General features: G+C 40.5%; 1 protein-coding gene across 10 annotated transcripts in view; it reads left to right on the top strand.

Moving 5' to 3' along the window:
- Positions 1-16,144, top strand: part of NEDD4L (NEDD4 like E3 ubiquitin protein ligase) — a 347,299-nt gene that overhangs the window by 258,437 nt on the left and 72,718 nt on the right. For all 10 annotated transcript variants that reach the window (XM_054032687.1, XM_054032690.1, XM_054032689.1 and 7 more), the window contains 3 exons: positions 5,303-5,364; positions 5,481-5,583; positions 12,755-12,921. In XM_054032687.1, the coding sequence (XP_053888662.1) occupies positions 5,303-5,364; positions 5,481-5,583; positions 12,755-12,921 (332 nt within the window). The remainder of the gene's footprint in view (positions 1-5,302; positions 5,365-5,480; positions 5,584-12,754; positions 12,922-16,144) is intronic.

The raw sequence follows: 16,144 nt of genomic DNA, 5'->3' as shown, positions 1-16,144 counted from the left end.
CAACACTATATAATAGAGCTTTTAAATACATTTCTAAGCTACACTGTTTTGCATACAGTATAAGTTTTGGAGTGGCAGGGGAATGGATTATTTAAATATTTACTTCATAGGTGAAGTCATTCCAGTTGGATCAATAAATGACTGCCTACTTATCACCATTTATTGGTTGCAAAAAATCCAGGTTTGTTTTTTTCCAGTAAATATTTATGCCCAAAACAAATTTTCTTTTCTTTTTTTTTTTTTTTTTTTTTGCCTTTTTATGCTCCTGATATTCTGCCACCTATTATTTCCCTATTTTAAATTGACTAAAAGTGAAAATGTAAACATTTGAGAGCCCAGGGCACAGAAAGCTTGGATCCCACCAAAAAAAAAAAAATTTCTGCATAAATAAATGCTTATAAATAAATCCTTGCTCCATTTTTGGTAGACCTTCTATCCATTAATGTTTGTAAATAAAGCAAAGTAACTCTGTATTTTATATCTTAAGATATGTTTGACTGATATAGTAATGTTTAATTTCTTGGTTGCAATCCTAACATTATTTGAATATCCTTTTGGATTTAATAAATACTATATACCTTATCCTTGTATTAACTTACATCATATATGAGGGTATAGTTTTCAGTTAGTTTATACTTTAATGTATGAACATAGTATTGCATGGAAGTGACAAATATTTACATGACAATAGAAATAATAGTATTATAAGGGATCCCTTATATATGGACAAATCAGAACTAATTCCTATGCTATGTATTATCGGAATGGGGTCCAATATCTTTTTTAATATTCATATTTAGCGGGAGAGGGATGTGTGTATTCCATGTTGAGATATTGCACATATTCATTCCGAGCTCATCATTTTTTAAAGGTGAGGTCTGCTTGAGTCATAACACTGTTATTGGCTGCTTGTATATTAAGTAGTTGGAAGAGTATAGTGTAAGTTGTAAAGCTGCTGGACGATCATGTATTCTGATAAGAAAAATGATAGCACTTCTAGACCGAACAGCACATGTACTGTAATGTGTGGGCGAAGGTTGTCCTTTATAGATGTGTATGGCAATCTACAATTTAGATGTGAGAAACCCCACTACTATAATATGTAGTGTAATGTCATACAAGATACTATAGAGCACATATGGTGTGAACAATCACATGCTATTTTTACATTTGTTTTTAGTAGTGTGCGTTAGCCACAATTAAAATGAAAAATAAAGAGCAAGAGCTGACATAGAGGCGCATATTGTGTAAGTGAGTTGAAAAGGCATTAGCTGCTCCCAGTTCTGTCTCCACAATCCGTAAGATGTCTCAACACAGAGTTCCCCTGTGCATGACTAAGATTCCAGACTCTGTAATTGTGAGTTATCCACATGCCTCATAATAAGGTAACAGTAGTATTTTGATGCTAAAGGAACCAGATAGAAAGCTACTTTGACAGATGAAATGATTATCAATTTTTTTTCTCATTCTTTCTTTTATTACTGAAAAGCATCATAGTAAACTTTCAGACTTCTTTGATTAAATTTTCATCCTGTCTGTTCTGTTGACTTGTTTGGCAAGTCTCTGGATTTTTCTGTACTTCAGCTTTGCCATCTACAAGATGGAGCTAATAAAGCAGAGTTCAGGACTTATTGTATACGCTCTGTACAGCACTCAGAGTGGTAAAACATTATAGAAGTAAGGAGTGATAAATCTCATCTCTATACATATTTTAGGATCCTGTCCACTTACTAACTCTATCTTCTTTAAAAGAATGAAATGCGTCTCTTATAGGAATTCAGTGGAAACAGAATGCAGGAAAGGAGGACTTTTCAGCTGAAAAAACTGCACGGTACTTTAATAAAAAACCCTGAAGAAATTAGTGTGGAGTTTTTTAAATCTTTGAATATTGATCAGTGACTTTTCGCTTTTCACTTTTTTTGCAAATACAACACACAAAACCTTGAATTTACAGTAATTTGGAAAGGAGGATGGCTAGTGATAGGAATCAGTGCTCCTGGGTCCACTTTCCAGCCTTATGGTTCTATAATGACCATGGACAAATCAGTTGAGCCCATGTTTTCAGAAGTGTCCATTACTATGGAGTGCCCAGTTGGAGATACCTGTAATGCTCCCTCGTTCTCCAGTGGGAAGGGAGGCCACTCTGCCTTATTCTGTTCGGGTTCAGTCCTCAGGCTCGGGTCGCATCGGGGAGGGGGCGAGCCATAAACGGTCTAGAGCTCTGGGCCTGTCTGACAGAGGCAAGCAGACAACAGTCGGGGGCTCTTGCCCCTCTGCGGGCAGCGCCCGGCATAGTTTCTAGCTCGTAGCCCCTCAGTGGGGTTGACAACACTTAACAGTCTAGGGCCCTAGCCCTCGGGCTGGGCTGGTGGTAGGCTGTAGCTTAAGCCTCCCAGCCCAGGCAGCCAGCAAATACACCGAGTCAATAAGATCTAGCCCTTTGGGCAGAGCAGAGTAGGGGGCAGGCTTTAGACTGGGCTTGTGGGCTCAGGCAGCCAGTAAACAAATGCAGTCAATTAGCTCTTGCCCTTTGGCAGGCAGGGCTGGGTCCAGCTTTTTTGCTGCCCCTAGCGGAGGGGGGGGGGGGAAACCCGCGATCAGCGGCAGCTCTACCCCGCCGCTTCATTCTTCGGTGGGAATTCAGCGGCCAGTCCTTCCCTCCGAGAGGGACTGAGGTACCCACCGTCGAAGACCCGGACGTGCCGCCCCTTCCCATTGGCCGCCCCAAGCACCTGCTTCCTGCGCTGGTGCCTGGAGCCGGCCCTGTTGGCAGAGCAGGGAGCAGGCTTTAGCCTAGGCTTGGAGCTCAGGCAGCCAACAAACGCACACAGTCTTGGGGTTCAGGTAAGGGGGAGCGCCGACACAGTCTGGGGGCCCTGGAAGGGGTTTGCGCACTGGCAAACAGTCTAGGATGCTAGCAGGGAGGTTCACGGAGCACAGGCCTCCTGGCCTAAGGTGGAGAGTCGGCCACCCCATGGTTGGGGTGGCAGGGGGATGCAGGCCTGCCCTGCTTCACCGCGTCCCAGCCCAGGGCCCTAACAGTGGCAGAGTGGTCTGCTACTGGGTCGGCAGGGATCCAGCCGCAACACACTGACTGAGACACGGTCAGCCCTGTGGCCGGCCAGTCGTCGGCTACCCCTGGGCTACTGCCTACCTCCCCGGGGTTTGGTACCTCTAGCCTCCACAGGTTCTCGGGCTCCTCGGAGTATACTGCCACTGGCAGTCCCAGCAACTCCTCGTCTGCATTAGTCTCCTCTGGGGGCAGGGCACGGCAGGGGGCAGGTTCTGTTCCTGGGTGCCACAGCAAGGCAGAGGCGTGTCTCCTCCGCTGGCTTCGGCCCAGCTGAGCTTCAGAGGCTTCCTTTTATACTTCCTACCCTGCCCTGCTCTGCCCTGGTGCTTCCGGCAAGGGGGGTGGGGTGGGTTTGGCTCTGCCCACCAAGGGGAGTGTAGTGCTCCCTCCGGTCCAGAGAGAGGCCACTCTGCCTCACTACAATACCCTTCTGATTTTCAGAGATGCTGAGGACTTGGAGCTCTTATGGTCTTCAAATGGAGTTTTGGGTGCCCAGCAGCTCCTGGAAATCAGATTTCTGTGAGCAGACAACTAGTGTACAATTCCAGAATTGACAACCCCAAGTGTTCAAAAATCTTGAATTGGGCCCCAAAAATTCATGAGTTTTAAAAAAAAATAATAATTTTGAGTCTTAAGGTTCATGTTCCCAAGCTTTTCCACAACCTTAAAGGCTAGAATGGGGGTGGGGTGGGGAGGGTGTTAAGTGAAAGATGAGATTCTCATGTAAGCAAAAGACTCCAAGAGCTGCGGCTTTACGAAAACCACCAAATATCATGACACTCATGATAAAATTAGGAGAATTAGTAACATTGCACATCAGAAAATCTAACTTCTGTGCCTGATGTTACTTAGCTGCCTTGTGAATTTGTTGGGAGACTTAGATGTCTTTGTGATGTGATGTGATGTGATGTGAAATCCTGAAATGAAAGCTAATTTTATAGCTGAATAGTGTTTTATTAAACTTCAAATGAGTAAGAAATATTATTCATATATTCATGCAGCTCCTTCTGGCTGAAATCAGAGCACAATGCACTGTACTTTTCAAACATTACTGTTAGGTGGCTGGAGCAAGTTACAGTGACTTGTTTTAATCTGCTTTTTTTTCTTCCTCTCTTCACTGATTTGTAAATATTTCAATAGTGTACAGTAATTCTTCACTTAAAGTCATCCCGGTTAACATTGTTTTGTTGTTACATTGCTGATCAATTAGGGAACATGCTCATTTAAAGTTGTGCAATGCTCCCTTCTAACGTCGTTTGGCAGCCACCTGCTTTGTCCACTGCTTGCAGGAAGAGCAGCCCGTTGGAGCTAGCTGGTGGGGGCTTGAACCAGGGTGGACCGGCAGCCGCCCTATCAGCTCCCCACTCCCATAAGTTCCCTGTGCAGCAGCTGCCCAGCAGGCTATCAATTGCCGGCAGTTCAGCTGTCCCTCCCCACACTGCCATGTGCTGCTCCTGCCCTCTGGCGCATCTTCCATAGAGCAGGGGGGACACACGACAGGGCTCAGGACAGAGGGAGCTTGCTGGCAGCAGCTGTGGTCTCAGCAAGCTGATCTAATTAATAAGGCAGTGTACTTAATAGTAGGGTCAGCGTACCTAAAGGGGAAATGCGCATCTCTCTCTCTCTCACACGGTGTGTGTCTCTGCAATACTGTCTCCCCTCCCTCCATTGTTGCTGCCTTGTAGAGTGTAAAAGTTAACCCTTGAGGGCTCAGCCAATTGCTAGTTCATCATTTAGCAGTAAGGCATTCCCTGGGAAATATCCCACCCTCTTGACTCCTCCATCTCAACCAAGCTTCACAATCATCATCACTGTGTGCCAGTATTAAATTTTTGTTTAAAATGTTGTGTGTGTGTGTGTGTGTGTGTGTAACCTAACCCCCTCATTTACATTGATTCTTATGGGGAAATTGGATTTGCTTAACATCGTTTCGCTTAAAGTCTCATTTTTCAGGAACATAACTGCAACGTAAAGTTATGTTACTGTACATAAACAATTGCTGGTCCAACTTACTGTTGGTGTTTATAGCGACATCTAGTGGACCTATTATTCAATAATATGCAACACCTATAAATATCACCTCTTACTGCTAGACAAGCGCTTCCTTTGACTTTAACTTATTCAAACATGTTTTTCAAGTGTTTTTAGTAAACCCTTATAACAAATGTAGTGTGTATTTGTGTATTCTTGAGAGTCAGCACTTCAATTGTATTTTTTCTATGACTTTAGACAGAAGACCCAACCATGGAACGGCCATACACATTTAAGGATTTCCTTCTCAGACCAAGAAGGTAAGGGGTTTTGTATCCAACGAAAATTCTGTTTAACTTAATAAAGAAATGATGCTTTATTTTTAAAAGAATGCTGCCTAATTAATCTCCTTTGTTAATATTGTCTTGTTCTTTAGCCACAAATCTCGGGTAAAGGGTTTCTTAAGACTGAAAATGGCCTATATGCCAAAAAATGGAGGACAAGAGGAAGAAACTACTGAACAAAGGGAGGAATCTGAGGTAAGAAATTTCACTTATTTCCCTTACTATTTCCCCCCAGTCCCATATTATAACCATGTTGAAGTTTTTGGGCTCATTAAAGATCAAGTATAAACTCAATGGATGTGGAAAAATTGGAAAGAGTCCAACGGAGGGCAACAAAAATGATTAGGGGTCTGGAGCACATGACTTATGAGGAGAGGCTGAGGGAACTGGGATTGTTTAGTCTCCAGAAGAGAAGAATGAGGGGGGATTTGATAGCAGCCTTCAACTACCTGAAGGGGGGTTCCAAAGAGGATGGAGCTCGGCTGTTCTCAGTGGTGGCAGATGACAGAACAAGGAGCAGTGGTCTCAAGTTGCAGTGGGGGAGGTCCAGGTTGGATATTAGGAAAAACTATTTCACTAGGAGGGTGGTGAAACACTGGAATGCATTACCTAGGGAGGTGGTGGAGTCTCCTTCCTTGGAGGTTTTTAAGGCCCGGCTTGACAAAGCCCTGGCTGGGATGATTTAGTTGGGAATTGGTCCTGCTTTGAGCAGGGGGTTGGACTAGATGACCTCTTGAGGTCCCTTCCAACCCTGATATTCTATGATTCAACACAATGCCTTCCTGTAGTGCATAGAGGAAGAGTAAATGATGATTTTCGAAGAAATGGACTAGGGGAAATTACTATTGTGTGCTGGGTTATTTAGCCTCATCTTCCTTTGTCATGAGTCATTTCAAGTCAAGGCCATTATTGTACATTTTGCTGTCATCAGAAAAATAATGTATTTAAGACTCCTTCCTCCAAAGAACCTACTTAATTATAAGATTTTATCTTGATTAGACAAATGAAGTTTGTCTCAGCTTATTATATTTGTGTCTTTTTGAACCTGGCAGGTTTTCTTCCTTTAGTGCCCAGCAAGATGCACTAGCTGGCTCCCTCTACCCTACCCTCCTATTCCCCCCTCACCTACACTTCCAAAAAAACCTTCCTGAACTGGATTTTTGTTAAGTGCTATGTTTGTTTATTATTGCCAGGTCTGTTTTTATGCTAACCCATTTAATTAAGTTTTTGCTTTATTTTTCACCAAAAAGGAACTTTTTTCCACAGCGATATTTTCATGATGAAAGCAAGCATGTTTTTGTTTCTTGTATCATTTTAGTGTTAACCTCTTTATTACAAATAATTTTTAAATGAATTTACTATGTTCTCTTTTATTTTTATTTTTTCATTCTTTCCTTCACTCCTCTTGCCTTTCCTTTTTAAGAGTGTGTATCTTTACCTCTCTTTGCTAGACTGTTTGTTCCCTTGGTCTAATTTTGAAGTAGTCTTCTTTTTTCTTTCTTTTTTTAATATTAGTTACCTTCATAAATAATTTAAAAAGGATTAATAAATGATTAATAGATGCCATATGCGTATGTACAGACATAAGTCCTACATCTCATGCATGGTTAAAGGATATCAGTAGAAGGTGTTATAAAAGTCATCCATAAGCTACCTATTGACCAGTGGACTTAATAACAATTGATTAAAACATTTACTAATTTATTATCCCTTTATAAACTATTTCTTCAAGGAACTCTAATATAAAGTGTGGCCAATTTTAAGTACCACTACTTCTCTTCATCTTTCTACTTCCTTGTTCCTCTCATTTTTCCTGGTGCAATATGTTCTCACTCTCCTTCCCATTACTTCCTCCTTGCTCTCATTTCCTCTTTACTTCCACACACTCATTCCATCTTACTCCGTCACTGTGTTGTCTATCCACCATTCTCATTCTCTCTCACTTTTCCACTCTTTTCTTCTATTGTATCCCTTTACCCCTTTCCCCATTGCACTTGTCTTCCTTTTCTGGAGTCTGGGCATCATTGTATTGTCTCAGTGAACATCTCTGCCCAATGTGAAGCTGCATTCAAAAAAGCTAACTATATGTTAGGATGCATAAGAAATGAGATGGGGAATAACACTTGAAACATTAGAATGTCTTTATACCTTTATATTAAATCAATGGTATGGCCTTACCTAGAATACTGTGTTCAGAACTAGTTAATCAGTCTCAAAAGGATAATGCAGAACTGGAGAGGGTTCAGAGAAGAGCAACAAAAATGATCAAAAGGCTGGAAAAACTCCCATATGAAAAGAGTGAAAAAGGATTGGGAATGTTAACCTTAGAAAGGAGATGAAAAAGAGTGGACATGATAAAAGTATATAAAATAATGAGTCATCTAGAAAGGATAGATTAGGAACTTCTGTTCTCCCTCTCTTCCCTATCTCATAATACAGGAACAATGGGCATTAAATTGAGTTAAAAGGTGGAAAATTATAAACCGGTAAAAGAAAATACTTTTTCACACAACATGTGACTAATCAGTGGAACTCATTGCCACAGGAACTCATTGAGGCTAAGAATTTAACAAGATTCAAAACGGGACTGGACATTATATGACTATCAAGAATATCCAGCATTATAATCAATGGCAACAAATATTTTGGACGGAATATTAGACTTTGTGCTTCAGGATGAGACCTATGCTGCAGGATAGATTATTCCTCATCTGATTACTGCAGGGTTCTTCCTCTGAAGCATCTGGTTCTGGCCATTGTTGGGGACAGGACACTGAACTGAATGGACTATGGGTTTGATCCAATATGGTGATTCCTATGTTCCTCTTTATCTGACAGTTTTACACTCTTCCTGCATACGTGCTCTCTCTCTTCCCCTCTTACATATATGTGTTCTGTCTCCGCTTCAGGGAAAGTTCTGACTCCCTGTGTACAGTGTAGCAATGTAGCTGGGGGTAGCACGGGTGATGGCTTGGGCCATGCTGCACAAGTTTGTACCCAGGTGGTCTGGGCAGGTGTGTACTCACGTGGCTAGCCCGAGCAGCTACCTGCCCTACCCCCCAGTTACACTGCTATTTTTAGCATGCTAGCTCAAACATACCCTCAGGGCAGGTCTACACTTAAAAAGCGGCAGTGGCACAGCTGCACTAGAGCGCTTCAGTGAAGATGCTAACACACCGCTGGGAGAGCTTCTTCCATGGGCTTAGTTAATCCACCTCCACAAGAGGTTTCAGAGTAGCAGCCGTGTTAGTCTGTATCCGCAAAAAGAAGAACAGGAGTACTTGTGGCACCTCAGAGACTAACAAATTTATTAGAGCATAAGCTTTCGTGGACTACAGCCCAGTCCACAAAAGCTTATGCTCTAATAAATTTGTTAGTCTCTAAGGTGCCACAAGTACTCCTGTTCTTCTTTCTCCACAAGAGGCAGTAGCTATGTCGACAAGAGAAGCTCTCCCATAGCGCTGTCTATGCAGGGGGGTTAGGTCGGTATAACTGCATCGCTCAGAGGTGTAGATTTTTCACACCCCTGAGCAACATAGTTCTACTGATGTAAGTTTGTAGTGTAGATCCAGCCTTAGTGTCATCTGTCCCTCCACCCTGTAGTGAGACAGTAATAATAAACAACCTTCGTGAGTGACATAAATTAATGCCTGCATAAGCTTCTGCCACTTGCGGAGATGGGTTTTTTTTTATGCCGATGGGAGAGCTCTCACCCATTAGCATAGAGTCTCTTCACCACATCTGCATCACTGCAGCGCTGTACGTATAGACATGGCCTAGGTGAGAGAGACAAGCTATCGAGCCACACAAAGTTGTTCTTCCGGTCTGGAAGAGGTACTCCCAGCATCACAGCTAAATGCAAGGTGGAACAGACTGTTTAATACATTAGTAGTTAGCACATATTGTAAGGGACCATTCAAGGTAGAGTGGCCCATTAACACCTCTGCAGTCATAGGACATGATATCCTTAAATTCCAGCGTAAATTGTGGTGTGGGGTCTTCTTTGAGTTCTTTTATAGTAAATGGTGTCGGAAAGTAATCGGTTGGCCTTGTTAATGTAGTCATCAAGGTTGAGGACTACAATGGTGCCCCCTTTGTCTGCTGGTTTGTTCACTATCTCGTGGCTAGATTTCAGGGCCTGTATGGCTGTCCTCAGCAGTGGAGAGATTATGGTGGATGTGATGTTTAAGAATTTCAAAGTCAGTTTTTTTCATGAAGCTATCAAGGTGATGATCAAGAGTGTGGTTTCATCTGCTTTGTGGTGTCCAGTCAGATCTCCACCCTCCTAAGCATCTGCCCAGCCTAGCAAGAGGGACATGTAGTTATGATTATCATAATGTTTGTTTTGGTAATAAGTTAATCTCCCTCTTACTACTGATGTAGGTACTGATGCTCTATACCAGGGGTAGGCAACCTATGGCATGCGTGATTTTCAGTGGCACTCACGCTGCCTGGGTCCTGGTCACCAGTCTGGGGGGGAGGGGTGTCTGCATTTTAATTTAATTTTAAATTAAGCTTCTTCAACATTTTAAAAACCTTATTTACTTTACATACAACAATGATTTAGTTATATATTATATACTTAGACAAAGAGACCTTCTAAAAACATTAAAATATATTACTGGCACGCAAAACCTTAAATCAGAGTGAATAAATGAAGACTTGGCACACCACTTCTGAAAGGTTGCCGACCCCTGCTCTATACCTTTGCAAACACACCAGCTCTTGCAAGTGTTTCTGAAATTCTACCTTATTCAATTACAGTAGTTCTATTATGATTTTTCTTTTATCCCCTCTTGAATACTTTCCCTCTTCTGCAGATTACTCAGTAGTTAAAAACCTTCAGAAAAATGTATCCAAGTATTTTATATTTGGCATAAACACGATAGAATGCATTAGATAAGTCTCCCTTTAGAAGGATTACTTTGAATCAACTGTCTTCATGCATTTTTCATTGTTCCTTTCTTGGCAGGACTGACTGTGCAGAGTGTAAAAACTCAGTCACAGCAATTGCCTTGCAGTAAATTTATATAACATTCTAACATTCTCAACTCTTGTCTTGTTAGGCTTAATTTCAATTAGATCTCATAGTGGATGTTAGTTAAAGCCCAACTGTTGTTTTACTTTACCATGAGTCTGCAGTTGTCATATATCCATATTGTGACAATAATCTCTGTTTTACTAAAAAGTAAAATTTTTGGCGGCATCTCATCCTAAAATATTTGTCTGTCTGTGTGTGTGTCTCTCTCTAAGGGTGGGGGTTAGGGGGAAGACCTCTAAAGCATATCTGCATTTTCTGGAAATTAACATAACACCTGTTTTTAAAAAAATAACTTTTTTTCAAAAAAATTATAGGAGTGAAATATTTATTGATGAATTTACAATTAGTGTATTGAAGCTGTCACTATAAAATCTAAAATATGTCTCAAAATATTACATAAGGCAAAATGATTAAATAGAGTAATTATTCACCTACACAGGAATTTGAAGAGACACCTCAAATAATATGTTCCTAATAGCAGTGGTAACTGTGTGGTTAATGAATTATTTACAAGGTTAAGTACATTTTATTTATAAAACAAGTTTGATAGATGGATCCCTCAGTCACTTTTCAGTGTATAAAAAACTGCACTATTTTACTCAACGTCTCTGCTCTCTGTCCCTGTTTTGTATTCAGAGTCATTCTAGGCTAGATCTACAAAGGGACTTACACGTTGCAATGCTCAGTGTTGCAACATCTAACTTTTAGGTGCCTTGCCATCCAGTGGAATTCACAGCCCTGACTTAAGCACCTAGGTGCTCTAAACAATGCATGTGAAGCGTTTGGGATTCACACAAGCCAACATGCTGAGCAGGGAGCCATCTTAGCTGGCCAGTTGAAAATTCCAAGGAGAGGGTATGTCCTCAGTCCTTTAAAGGGACTTATCTCTGCTTAAATTTCCCCCTCTGCATGGTGAGGAGAAGAGATTTAAAATTGGGTCTCCCTTCTCTCAGGTGGGTGCCCTAACCACTGGACTTCAGAATCATTCTCATTCTTTCTGGCCCAATTCACATTTAATTATTTATACACAGTGGAACAGCTTCAACAAGAGAGACTGAGAGAGCTCCGCATCAGAATATCCCATCGTTTTGTGCTTAAGGGAGGAAGTGGGAAATCCAAGTTCAAATCCCTTGTCCCTCTCAGGCCATTTCCCACTCCCACTCCTCAGGCAATTTTGTGTGAGTTTAGGCATGCTCAGAGCGTGCCTACCAGATCAGGCCTTGCAGGCAAGATAAGCCAAGGAATGCCTAGTTTGAGGATCCTGCTGTGGCTTATGCATGAGATGGGCACTTTGGCACCTAGACAGAGGCAGCTGCATGGATCTTCATTGGCAGAAACTTAGGCACCTGGGAGACTTTAATGCTGGAAACTCAGACACCTGAGGATTTTAGGCACCTACAGAGCAGGGGCAGCTGAGTGCAGGCTTTGAGGATCTCTGTGATTGTGAAAAGTTGGACTTAGATGTCTGAAGTGGCAGTTAGGTACCTGAGTCCTTTTGAGGATCTAGCCCCATCAGCCTAGTTAAAATATGCTTTTATATCTCTTTACTTTGTGAGCTGGATCTCCTTCTGGCTCACGCAAGGTCCTGATATTACAGGACTCTGAACGTGAACCCTGAGAAGGTGAGCATCATCAACTCCAGTGGAAGTCAATGGGAGTGGAATGCTCTTACGCCTCACTTAAGCAAAGTGCTTAAGTGCAAGCATAACTTTGCACATGTGCAACTGGGGGGGAAAGTTGCAGACTAGGAGTAAGAGGAGGTTTTTAGATTCAAATGGGGGTAGAATTTGGTGTACAGAATCTTGTACTGAGGATGAAGCATAATCTAGAAAGAACCCATATTGACAGCTAGTGACACAAGTACAGGGCTCTTTGCTAGTTCTAAGAAAAGTAATTTACTAGGGGGTTGGGAAAAGGACAAAGCATACTTTTTTAATTTTTCTTAAATAAATGTTAACTTCCCATCTTCTCCTCTACTTGGACAATTCACGGGGCTAATTTCTGTTGAGAAGTGAGCTTACTATAACACAGTGTCTGTTAGCATTATACAAAGTACTTGCTAACATTGAGGTGTTATTGAGAGAGTTTAAATACATTCTACGATCTGAAAAGCTTATACTGACTTTCTTTTGTTTGCCAAGATATGAGGTATGTTGTATATCAGTGGGACAGGTTCTGTGTCATTCCATTTGAATTTTATTCTTAATTTTAATTCTTAATCCATCACTTCAGAAACTTTTAAATATAAGAAAACATTATATCCCAAATCCACAGGAATTTAACTTTTGTTTAACTTAAATTTTATAATTCTTTTTTATTCCTAAGCGTGCATGGGAGGTGGTTGACTCCAATGACTCTGTATCTCATCATCAAGAGGAGTTACCACCTCCTCCACTGCCTCCTGGATGGGAAGAAAAAGTGGACAATTTGGGACGTACTTACTATGTCAACCATAACAACAGGACAACTCAGTGGCACCGACCAAGTTTAATGTAAGTATCAGAGCAGTTCAATAAATTGATGGAACATGCAAGATTATGAGTAAGGATGCTTATTCTTTCAAACAAGTATTATTATTATGAATTCACAATAGATATCCCAGGCAGTAAGCAGAACAAATCTTAAAACAAAAGACCTAAAGACTTTTATGAGGTATGTTCATACGTTGTTCTTTACAATAACAGATTAGTTGTAAATTTGATGTTAACTGAGATAAATATCGGGGAATATAATTTGGTCTGAGTGTGTGGGTTGTTTGTTTTTTCATAAACCACTCTAGTTAGTTGAGAATTAAAGGCTAAGGTCCTTCACTTGGAGATGAAATTGTACTCCTTTAAAAAGTGGTATTCTCTTTTTTAAAAAACTGTGTGGGAGCTAATGAAACAAACATCTAGACCATTTTACTATTTTAGACACATCTGGAGTTAATCAAATTTTTTTATATGAGACAATCTCCAAGCACATACAAAATCTTAAACACTTCAATAGGTATTCATTACCACAGGGACATGGGCTCAGGAAAAAAGGAGTGTTTTCTGTATATAATAGTCCCAGTTTGAAACCAGGTGATTCCTTAAACACATAGGGCCCGATCCAGAATCCTCTGAAGTCAATGGATGTCTTTCCAGTGACTGCGGTGGATGCTGGATCAGACCCATAGAGACAGGTTCTACAAGGTGTTAAGTGTTTTCTTTATGTTGCTGAATGCTCTCAACTCTTTATTGGCTTTAGCAGATGGTAAGGATGTTCAGCAGGATTGGGCACATAGTGAAATACCCTGTCCTGCCTTGGGATCACCTAAATTAGGCCCTTGTACCTCTGACTGCAAATTGTAGAAATTAGAAAACCTATGTTAACAAACTAGAGGGTAATCTAGTTGAGCCCTCCATATACATGTTATCTCTGTAAAATAGACTTAATGAACAAGTTTAACTGAACAGAATTGGTTGTAATTAGTTTTGCTGCTTCAGGGTGTTGGTTTACATTTCCCATCTGGTCAAAAAGAGGGATTTTTGTTTTGTTTTTTGTTTTTGTTTTAACCTAGACTTTCTCTCACAATTCAGTTTTTATAAAGGCAGACTGACTTCCACTTTCATTGAGCCTCACTGACTAACTGTAATTTGTTACTGACTAATTTGTTAACATATATTTACATAGTAACCATACAACCTAGATCTCTGCTTACCATTCCTCTTTGATTTGTATGCATATGACATTTCTCATGCAACTCCCATTCGCAAGTGTGAGGTATGCTCACACTGAAGGGCAAAATCTGACACGTACTAGAGTTGGAAGAGCCTTGGGGAAATTTACAGAAGGAAACAATGCAGCCTGCCTTAGGGGTGTTCTCTGGCCTGCCAGGTTAGATAATTTACAGTGGCTGTGCTGAAATTGAAGTTCAGGCAGTCACCTCAAAAGCCCAGCTTACTCCGTACGATGACATCTCGCCTGACACACATTTGTAGAGATCCTGAAGTACGGAAGAGCCCTTGTAGGTCACCAATCAGTAGGAATTTTCAAACTGTCATCTTATTTCTGTAATGTTCAGTTTTCCCCTTCTTTATAGATGTCAATTGAAGCTTAGAGACACTGGCTTCAGTGGTGGTGCATTTATTAATAGCTGTTGATTAATTCTGATAGTAAATTATAGATTTTTCTTAATGGTGTTACAATATTTGAAGGCAGGGGGACTTATGGTAAGAAGCTCTCAGTGTTTTTAATGTTCTGTCAGCTTTTCTTGAACCTCACATATGAATATCTGTAAATGATTTGGTAGTTGCGTTAAATATTGGGGGAATAAAGGGGTCACAAAAGGTATTAGTATCTGTATGGTTATTGGAAAATGCCCCTATACAAAGAGCCGTATCTCCTTACGAGGGTTCAAGAACTCTCCAGTTTTATTCATGTGTGGTCTAGGTGTCAAGATACCCATATTAGCTTTGTGCCATTATAGATAAGTTATTTGTGCTTCCATGTGTATATATAAAAAGCTTGCATATTATGTACATATATGTATTGTGGATAAAGTGTGAACAGCAGTACAGTATTATTCTAACTCCATCATACCCATATAATAGTTAACACAAATTGGTACCAACAAGGCTATTAGGGGCATATTGCAGGTTATTGGGAGGTCTCTGCTGACTAGATAGATTATTTATTTGATAAGAGTGTGCTTACAAGAGGAACTGTAAAAGAGGAAAGAGAAATCTGCAGCACACCTTTTGAGTTTAAATACAGCTAAAAATATTTCACTTTGCTAAGAGATTTTAATATACACCAAAATGTATAATTTATGTAATCTTCTACTGATGGCAGAGATCCTTTCATGTTCTTAATTCTACATTTCTTATTGTTACAAAATACGGTAGGCCATGCATAATTGAGTAGGTAAGATCTGTACTGAAATCAAACATTAGTCAAACACCTACATTTATTTTGCTGTTTGACATGTAATTACTCTTCTTCCACGATGGGATAATTATTACAGTAACATCTTTTGAATATTAATTTATATTTATTATCATAATTATGTAAATCTGTGTTGTCTACATTTCTTAAAACCCTACTGTTTATTTCTAGGTTTCCTCTTAGTTAGAGACTTGGATACTAATATTCTTATGCAGACAGTGATTTCTAATTAGATTATATATTTATTAACAATAACAGTTGTAATAATTAACATGATATTGTGCCTTTTTATTCTATACATTTTGCATCGCTTTTAAAACCAACTGATATAATGGAATTTGGGATGTTATATACTGAATGATGGGGCTGTCCTCAGTTGTCTTATCGCTGTGGACTTGTCAAACAAACATGATTTCATTTTTTGAGTACAAGTTCGGTTGATAAAGATAACTGGGTAGATGTAATACACCTCTACCCCGATATAACGCGACCCGATATAACACGAATTCGGATATAATGCGGTAAAGCAGCGCTCCGGGGGGGCAGGGCTGCGCACTCCGGCGGATCAAAGCAAGTTCAATGTAACGTGGTTTCACCTATAATGCGTTAAGATTTTTTGGCTCCCGAGGACAGCGTTCTATCGGGGTAAAGGTGTATATTGAAACTTTGTAAGGCATTTGACTTAGTACTGCACAAAAACCTGATAAAAAAAAATAGCACAATACAATATCAGTAAAGAACACGTTAACTGGATTAAGAACTGGCTAACTGACGGATCTCAAAAAATAGTTGTCAGTGGGGAAT

This window comes from Malaclemys terrapin, chromosome 6 (assembly GCF_027887155.1).
Source record: "Malaclemys terrapin pileata isolate rMalTer1 chromosome 6, rMalTer1.hap1, whole genome shotgun sequence".
Classification (NCBI taxonomy): domain Eukaryota; kingdom Metazoa; phylum Chordata; order Testudines; family Emydidae; genus Malaclemys; species Malaclemys terrapin.
Note: the sequence above shows the minus strand (reverse complement) of the source record. Positions and strands in the feature narration are given on the sequence as shown.